General features: G+C 39.3%; 1 protein-coding gene across 6 annotated transcripts in view; it reads left to right on the top strand.

Moving 5' to 3' along the window:
* The window catches only part of ASXL2 (ASXL transcriptional regulator 2), a 160,583-nt gene that overhangs the window by 116,402 nt on the left and 35,302 nt on the right, over nucleotides 1-8,879 (top strand). For all 6 annotated transcript variants that reach the window (XM_017876858.1, XM_017876854.1, XM_017876856.1 and 3 more), the window contains 3 exons: nucleotides 1,544-1,644; nucleotides 4,565-4,691; nucleotides 5,705-5,848. In XM_017876858.1, the coding sequence (XP_017732347.1) occupies nucleotides 1,544-1,644; nucleotides 4,565-4,691; nucleotides 5,705-5,848 (372 nt within the window). The remainder of the gene's footprint in view (nucleotides 1-1,543; nucleotides 1,645-4,564; nucleotides 4,692-5,704; nucleotides 5,849-8,879) is intronic.

The raw sequence follows: 8,879 nt of genomic DNA, 5'->3' as shown, positions 1-8,879 counted from the left end.
TTTTTTTTTTTTTTTTTTTTGAGACGGAGTTTTGCTCTTGTTGCCCAGGCTGGAGTGCAATGGCACGATCTCCTCACCACAACTTCCACTTCCCAGGTTCAAGCGATTCTTCTCCCTCAGCCTCCTGAGTAGCTGGGATTACTGGCATATGCCACCACGCCTGGCTAATTTTGTATTTTTAGTAGAGATGGGGTTTCTTCATGTTGGTCAGGCTGTTCTTGAACTCCGACCTCAGGTCATCCGCCCGCCTTGGCCTCCCAAAGTGCTGGGACTGCAGGCGTGAGCCACCGCGCACCACCTTGTATGTACTTTTATGACATCTTAAAGCTTATTGCCCTTACCATGGGATATCATTTTGCTATTTGGGCCTTTTCTGTCCAACTACTATGAATAGAGGAAGACTTTAGTAAACATGCATTCTTCAAGAGTCATCACTAGCAGTAGTGATTATAATTTCTTGTTGTTGTTTTTTTTTAAAATAAGGATACTGAATCAGCAATTTCTGTATTTATCGTAAACACTACTCACATATTGTTTAATTTTATAGAACATAAATATCTACTTGCTGTTTAAGAGGTATAGATTCTTTTTTTTTTTTTTTGAGACGGAGTCTCGCTTTGTCGCCCGGGCTGGAGTGCAGTGGCCGGATCTCAGCTCACTGCAAGCTCCGCCTCCCGGGTTAACGCCATTCTCCTGCCTCAGCCTCCCAAGTAGCTGGGACTACAGGCGCCAGCCACCTCGCCCAGCTAGCTTTTTTTGTATTTTTTAGTAGAGACAGGGTTTCACTGTGTTAGCCAGGATGGTCTCGATCTCCTGACCTCGTGATCCGCCCGTCTCGGCCTCCCAAAGTACTGGGATTACAGGCGTGAGCCACCGCGCCCGGCCTAAGAGGTATAGATTCTTAAAGAAAGAACCCTCATTCACATAAGACCCACTCAGGTCTGACTGAGCTCTGCCAGACTATGTAAAACAGCTAGTGATGAAGTAGAGAGTGGTTACATCCTATGCAAATTCAAATTGCTTTCATTAGAGAAATCTTAAAATACCCTCTCACATTGGTAAACCTGTAACTATCGATTTAAAGGATGAAGGAATGTAAGGGTTAAAACTAGGGTAGAGTTTTGAGGTCGAATGGCCTTAATGTCTTTATTTTAAACTGCCAACCCAAGGCCCTTACGCTATATCATGTTGTCATTAGATTTACTGTGAGACCATAGATACTGTCTAAAAGGCCCTAGAATCTTTTCTAAGTTTTATCTGATTTGAAGAGTCATTCTTCAGTCAATTCTATTGAAAAATTAATAAATGGAAAGTAATGAATACTAACACTCATCCCTTCCCAGTCCTATCATTCTTCACTAGAACTTTCTGAGGAAAAAAACTGAAAAGGGAGGCTGTTTGCAGTAAAACTCCAAAAAGTACATCGTTCCCAAAAGTGTTTGGTCACAGATCTTACTCCAGGTAGCAGCATATGATTGGGGAAGGAATGGTGCTTGATATCTCTGTTAACAAAAATCTTTTATTGTCACTTTTTTTTCCCTAGTATCGTCGTCCTCCCCACAGTCAGGCTGCCCATCACCCACCATTCCAGCAGGTAAAGTCATTTCTCCATCACAGAAGCACAGCAAGAAGGCACTAAAGCAGGTAAGCATTGCTAGTCTGTGTTTATCAAGTAGAATTTCCTATATTAAAAACGCACACCTCAGCAGTCATTGGATATTTTTTGAAAATTTTTTACATTGGGCCCTTGTCAGTGGAACTTTCATGCAGTAGCCCAATGTGGTTTTAGTAATTTATGCACCTCTTTGTAACACATGTTATAAGTTTTTGGTAGATACTCTTTTTTTTTTGAGATGGAGTCTTACTCTGTTGCCAGGCTGGAGTACAGTGGCATGATCTTGGCTCACTGCAACCTCCGCTTCCCGGGTTCAAGCGATTCTCCTGCCTCAGACTCCCAAGTCACTGGGACTAGGCGCCTGCCACCACGCCCAGCTAATTTTTGTGTTTTTAGTAGAGACAAGGTTTCACCATGTTGGCCAGGATGGTCTCGATTTCTTGACCTTGTGATCTACCAACCTTGGCCTCCCAAGGTCCTGGGATTACAGGCATATGCTTCTGCACCTGGCCGGTAGATACTCTTTTTATCACATTTTTGAAGTGTCTAATTTGTTCGTAGTTTGCTCAGAATCTTTCGTTTGTTTGTGTGTGTGTTTTAAATCATGAATAGGTGTTGAATTTTCAGGTTTGTTTTCTTCAGGATTTATAGAGATGATCACATAGATTTTCTCTTTTAATCTACTAACACAGAATTACATAGCTAGATTTTCTTTTCTTAATTTTCTTTTTTTTTTTTTTTTTTTGGAGGCAGCGTTTCTCTTGTTGCCCACTGCAACCTCCGCCTCAGCCTCCCGAGTAGCTGGGATTACTTACAGGTGCTCATCACCCTGCCTGGCTAATTTTTGTGTTTTTAGTAGAGACGGGGTTTCACCATGTTGGTCAGGCTAGTCTGGAATTCCTGGCCTCAAACGATTCACCTGCCTCAACCTCCCAAAGTGCTGGGATTACAGGTGTACAGCCACCACACCTGGCCTGGATTTTTTAATATTATACTATACTTAACTTTGTTGGGTGCAGTGACTCACGCCTGTAATCCTAGCACTTTGGGAGGCCAAGGCAGGCGGATCACCTGAGGTCAGGAGTTCGGAGACCTCCTGTAATCCCATCTACTTTGGAGGATGAGATGAGAGAATCATTTGAACCCAGGGCGTGGAGGTTACAGTGAGCCGAGATCATGCCACTGCACTCCAGCTTGGGCAATAGAGCAAGACCCCGTCTCAAAAAAAAATTAAATAATAAAAAATAAATGGGCCGGGCACGGTGGCTCAAGCCTGTAATCCCAGCACTTTGGGAGGCTGAGACGGGTGGATCATGAGGTCAGGAGATTGAGACCATCCTGGCTACCACGGTGAAACCCCGTCTCTACTAAAAAATACAAAAATCTAGCCGGGCGTGGTGGCAGGTGCCTGTAGTCCCAGCTACTCAGGAGGCTGAGGCAGGAGAATGGTGTAAACCCAGGAGGCGGAGCTTGGGTTTGGTGAATGGCTGAGATCTGGCCACTGCACTCCAACCTGGGCGACAGAGCGAGACTCCGTCTTGAAAAATAAATAAATAAATAAATGAATGAATGCACACGATCACAGCAGAAATAGTTCTCAATAAATAAATAAATAAATAAGTACACGATCACAACAGAAATAGTTGCAATCAAGTGGTTTTATTAAATTTTACATTAATCTGAAATTACATGGGTCCTGTGAGGAGCAAGGAATGAATACTGGTGACTGCATCTGCAGCAAGTCTATGAACATCTTCCGAGCTAATTGCAAAGAGTGAGAGAATAAGCCATAATCAATGGTCAGTCAATACAGCCTTTTTATGTACTTTGTGCTTCTGCCTCACCTATTATAAATGTAGGTGAGTCTAAGCGAGACATAGAGCTCTCTCAGTTGCTTTTCTGCATTGGCAACTTAGAGTGAGGAGATGATTTGTTGCCACTGTGCTTATAGCATAGCCAGAGATACGTGTGAAATGTTAAGCAGGAGGAAACTATATTGGGAAAAGAGAATAGGAATCCAGAAGTAGCCAGTTATTCCAGACTTTTCCACACGACGGTCTTAAGAGCTTGAAACTGGCAACCTAGCAAAGTCAAACTTCAGTTTTTTTTCCCTGAAATTACTTTTCTTGGTTTCTTTATCTTTTTTTAAAAAAAAAACCTTAAGTTAAAAGTTGCCTTCATAATGTTTTTGTGATTAAAATTTAGGCATTTCTTGTTTTTCTGTTGATTTTAAATAGTATTATCAAGTATATTCTATAAATTAAGGACCTCATAGAAATCAAAATATTCTGAAGTAGACAGAAGGAACCACACTGTTGTTAGAACCAGTATTGTCTAGTCTTCCCCGTCTGTTTATTGCATTGCTGTAAATTGCTGAAATTTGATAATTGGGACAGATCTCATTGCTGCCACCCAAGACAACTGATGTAGTTATTTACAAACTTTTGTAAATATATAGTACCTCTGAAGCCTGCATAAACTAAATATTTACATTTCTACATAGGTTTGATGCAGATAGGGCTCTTTTTGTTATAAGGCTTAGAATTTCATTTCTAGAAATGATTGAAAACATACAGTCTCTGCTTACAAGACTGGAAAGTTTTTGGCTTGCCTAATGATTTTTTTAAGTTCCAAAAAATGCTAATGACTATTTTCACATTTATATAAAGGAATGATACTGGCAAAAACTATCCAAACTCTAAGAATCATTTAGGCTTTGTGTTTAGTTGTTTTAATTTAAACTGATAAGAACAGATACTACACTTGATCTTAGCCAAAAGGCCAAGAAGCGAGAGTTGGCTTAATTTAGGATTTTGTTTGCTTTGATAGAGTTCAAAGAAATGGAACGATCAGCATGCTTCTTGCCATTTGAAAAAGAAGTAATTTACTTTATATTATTACTAAAAAACTGATTTGTTTTGTTTCTTATAGTCTGTTTTATCTTTATAGGCTCTAAAGCAGCAACAGCAGAAGAAGCAGCAGCAGCAGTGCAAGCCAAGCATATCCATCTCCTCCAACCAGCATCTCTCTCTCAAGACTGTCAAAGCAGCCAGTGACTCTGTACCTGCCAAACCTGGTAAGCAGTTTGGGCAGTTTTCAATGGAAGTTTCTTTTCCCAGTATTTTGTGTTGGTTTTCCTAATTTGCTTATGACATCATTTATTTTTAAATTACATTTACTTACACAATCCTTGTACTGCCAGAACATCAATATAAATCCTTCCAGGATAAATGGGAGAAGTTGTATGCAAAATAATCATGCAGTTATTAAAAAGTAACTCAGAGCCCAGGAGTTCAAGACCAGCCTGGGCAAAATAGTGAGCCCCTGTCTCAACAACAACAAACAAAATTAACCAGATGTGGTGGTGCACACCTGTAGCCCCAGCTACTCGGGAAGCTAAGGTGGGAGGATTGGTTGAGCCTGGGAGGTCAAGACTGCCATTAGCCCTGATCTCACCACTGCACTGCAGCCTGGATGACAGAGCGAGACCCTGTTTCCAAAAAAAATGTTAGCACTGGGATTTGCATGTAAGAAGGAAATAAATGACTGACTTTCAAGATGGTCTAATCTGATAAATGTTTGGAAACCTCTAATCAACAACCTTAAAATCTGATGTTTCCAAGAGGCTCAAACTAAACTCTTAGCCAGTTTTCTGTAAAAATAACAAGTTTTCCTAAGAATACATACAACCTTTGAGTTTATTTTGGACATGTCTGTAAGGCCTTTGAATCTTTTTTTGTGGTTGTGTGTTTGTTTCTACTCTAAACTTTCTATATACAGACTCTGTATTGTATTACATAATTCAGTTTGATACCATAAGCTGATTCTATGGGCCTGCCAGACTCAATCTGAATCTTACAGAACTGCATTTTTATGAGAAAGGAAATTTACCACTGGAAGCAAATAGTATGCTGGGAGGAAAAACAGAGTTTTATTTTACTCTTTGACTTTAATTCTCAAACTCAAAACACATTAGGGAGGGTCACATTGCCTCATACATAACTTCATTTAGTGAATGTCGAATGATTGATTAATTGATTCTGTCTATAATCTCAGTGCTACCAGTCTTTACGTATTTTTTTCTCCTAGCAACATGGGAGGGAAGGCAATCTGATGGACAGTCAAGCAGCCCTCAAAACTCAAACTCCAGCTTTTCTTCTTCAGTTAAAGTGGAAAATACTTTGCTAGGCTTGGGGAAGAAGTCATTCCAGAGATCTGAGAGACTCCATACCAGTAAGTTTGCTTACAAAGACTTCAGTTTTCATTGCCATGATTTATCAGCTACACGTTTGAAATTCATCAGCTACCTGACTTAGGTACTTACAACTTAGATTTGAGTTACATAGCAAAGATTAGACATAACTTTTTGTTGTTGCTAACGTAATTACTGTTACAAAATGAAAAGTAACAGGAACAGAATTGGTTTAGTATGTCTTTCTTCTGTTATCCCCTGTTTACCTTTGAGCTCTTGACTGTATTCATGTTGTTCCTGTCTTCCTCTTAACAAACTATTTGAGAGAAAGATCAATTATCAGTCATTTTGTGGTTTATTTCCCTTTCTGCCAATAGGTTGCTTTGTCCAGCATTATTCATGTTTTATTTCTGTGTAAAGAAAGAAGGGCTTACAACTAAATATATGTGACAGACTGAAATTTCTTCTCTCTATTCCTTTTGAAATCCCATTGAAATGATAGTATGGACATACAAAAGATCAAATCCATACAGACAAAGAAAACAAGGAGACCACAGCTGGGCAAGAGACGTCAGCAAATTTTGAGAGATGAAAACTGGATAGAATTTTTCACTGAGCTGAAGAGCAGTTGCCAGGGATAAACCAGCCACATAAGGCTGCAGAACACCAGGAAGGCTCAAGAATTGGAGATATGATGTATTACAGAAGAGAAGGGGAAAATTTTATTTGAAAGGTAGTAAGAAGCAGTTTGATGCCTTACCCCAGCAGGAGACAGGAGGTTTATTTTGAGGTGAAATTTGAACCAGAGAAACTCCAAATTCAGGGATATCAAACATAGCTGGGGGCAGATGAGGAGGCACTGTACTGAAATCTGGAAAATCAAGTAAAATGTAAATACTGAATAGGGATTCTCCTTCTTCGCTTTCAAAATGCTAGCAAGACATATTTCTAACACCACTACATCCTCCTTCCTCCCATCATGGTCCAGCTTGAGATTGGTGGATTGATACCTAAAGACATTGAATAGTCTTAGAAAAAAACCTGCAGGCAAATATATAGGTTCCCAGCTAAGCAGATATCATCTTGATAATGTTTCAGTAAAGTTGAAGAAATTTCTTAGAAAAATCTGTCAAAGTGAAAAAGAGGTTCAGTAGGAGAGAAAAAGTAAGAAACTTGGAACAACAATCTAGGTTGTACAATGTCTCACATAGTAGGACTATCAGAAAGGAAGAACAGAATGTGATAAAAATAATATAAGAACATTATTTAGAATAAAAAGCCACAGAATTCCAGATTAAAAGTGTGTAATAGGCATTAAGAAACATGAGTGAAAAGAAACCTATGCCAAGGCACGTTTTTTTAAAAAATCTTGAAACGTATAGGGTCAATGAAAAGGTAACAAAAAGCCTTCAGAAAGAAGAAAAATACTTCACATAGAAAGATTCAAGAATTGGGAGTACAGACATCCTTAGCAGCAACATGGAAGCTAAAAGTATAGCAGTGCTGACACATTCTGAGGGAAATTTATTCTGTATTCATTTACATATTCCAGACTGATCTAAAGTATTAAGTGTGAGAACAGAAGTAACAATATTTCAGACAAATGCTTTCTAAAAAAAAAAAAAAAAAAAAAAAATCAAAAAAATCAAAAAACCTTAGTTTGATTCTAGAGGGGATTATACATTTTTCGTAATGTAGTATATCACATATTTAAGCCAAATGTGCCCTTTGATCCTTAGTTTCACTGCTAAGAATAACAATATTTATTAAACAAATATCTATAGAAGGAATGCTAATAAGCCAAACACAGATTTAGAGACCTAGGGCTATGATGATGAACAGAACAGTATTTCTTCCTTATGGAGCCCATATTCTACTTAAAATCAGTTAAAATTGAAATTTTAGTAAATTGCAAAAGAAATGTAGAGGTACAAAATTGAGAAATTATGGACCAGGAATTTTTAACTTTCATGGAAAACTAGGAAAAATTGACCATAAAAAAAGAAAGCACCATTTCCATTTATTTAAGTTTGACCTGATGGCTGAGAAGTAAGCAAAGTCCATCTTCTTTCAAGCAAATGAGCATTAAGGGAAATAGTGTGGAAATTTTTGTAACATAGCCATAATGACTATTTTCTTTTTTCTGAGATGGAATCTCACTCTGTTGCCCAGGCTGGAGCGCAGTGGCCCAATCTCGGCTCACTGCAAGCTCCGCCTCCTGTGTTCATGCCATTCTCCTGCCTCAGCCTCCCAAGTAGCACCCGCCACCACGCTCGGCTAATTTTTTTGTATTTTCAGTGCAGACGGAGTTTCACTATGTTAGCCAGGATGCTCTTGATCTCCTGACCTCGTGATCTGCCAGCCTCGGCCTCCCAAAGTGCCGGGATTACAGGCATGAGCCACGGCGTCCGGCCACACAATGACTATTTTCAAAACATGCGGAAGAAGTTGTGTAAAACATAAATGATAAAACTAAATTAGCTAATTTATATAAAACACTTTCTACCTGACATTGGTATCATTTTTATTAACTTCAGTTAAATTGATAATATATATTTTTACATCCCAGATTCAGTCAGAAGAATAAACATGCCTCAGATTTCAAGTATAATATAATAGATTACGGCAACCTAAATTGGAAAAACTAGAGTAAGTCATCTTTACTAAAATTAGAGGACTTAAACTGACCACTTTGAAGCAAAAAAGTATCTACAGGGTACACAATTCAATCAGTAGTAGAAAATAATTCACAACTACTTGCCAGTCTTTTAAGAAGTCAACATTTTGGGAGCAAGATGGCCGAATAGGAACAGCTCCAGTCTCCAACTCCCAGCGCGAGCGACACAGAAGACCAGTGATTTCTGCATTTTCAACTGAGGTACTGGGGTCATCTCACTAGGGAGTGCCAGACAATCGGTGCTGGTCAGCTGCTGCAGCCCAACCAGCAAGAGCTGAAGCAGGGCGGAGGCATCGCTTCACCTGGGAAGCACAAGGGGGAAGGGAATCCGTTTTCCTAGCCAGGGGAACTGAGACACACAACACCTGGAAAATCGGGTAACTCCCACCCCAATA

The sequence above is a fragment of the Rhinopithecus bieti genome, unplaced genomic scaffold (genome assembly GCF_001698545.2).
Source record: "Rhinopithecus bieti isolate Rb0 unplaced genomic scaffold, ASM169854v2 scaffold_7681, whole genome shotgun sequence".
Taxonomy (NCBI): domain Eukaryota; kingdom Metazoa; phylum Chordata; class Mammalia; order Primates; family Cercopithecidae; genus Rhinopithecus; species Rhinopithecus bieti.
Note: the sequence above shows the minus strand (reverse complement) of the source record. Positions and strands in the feature narration are given on the sequence as shown.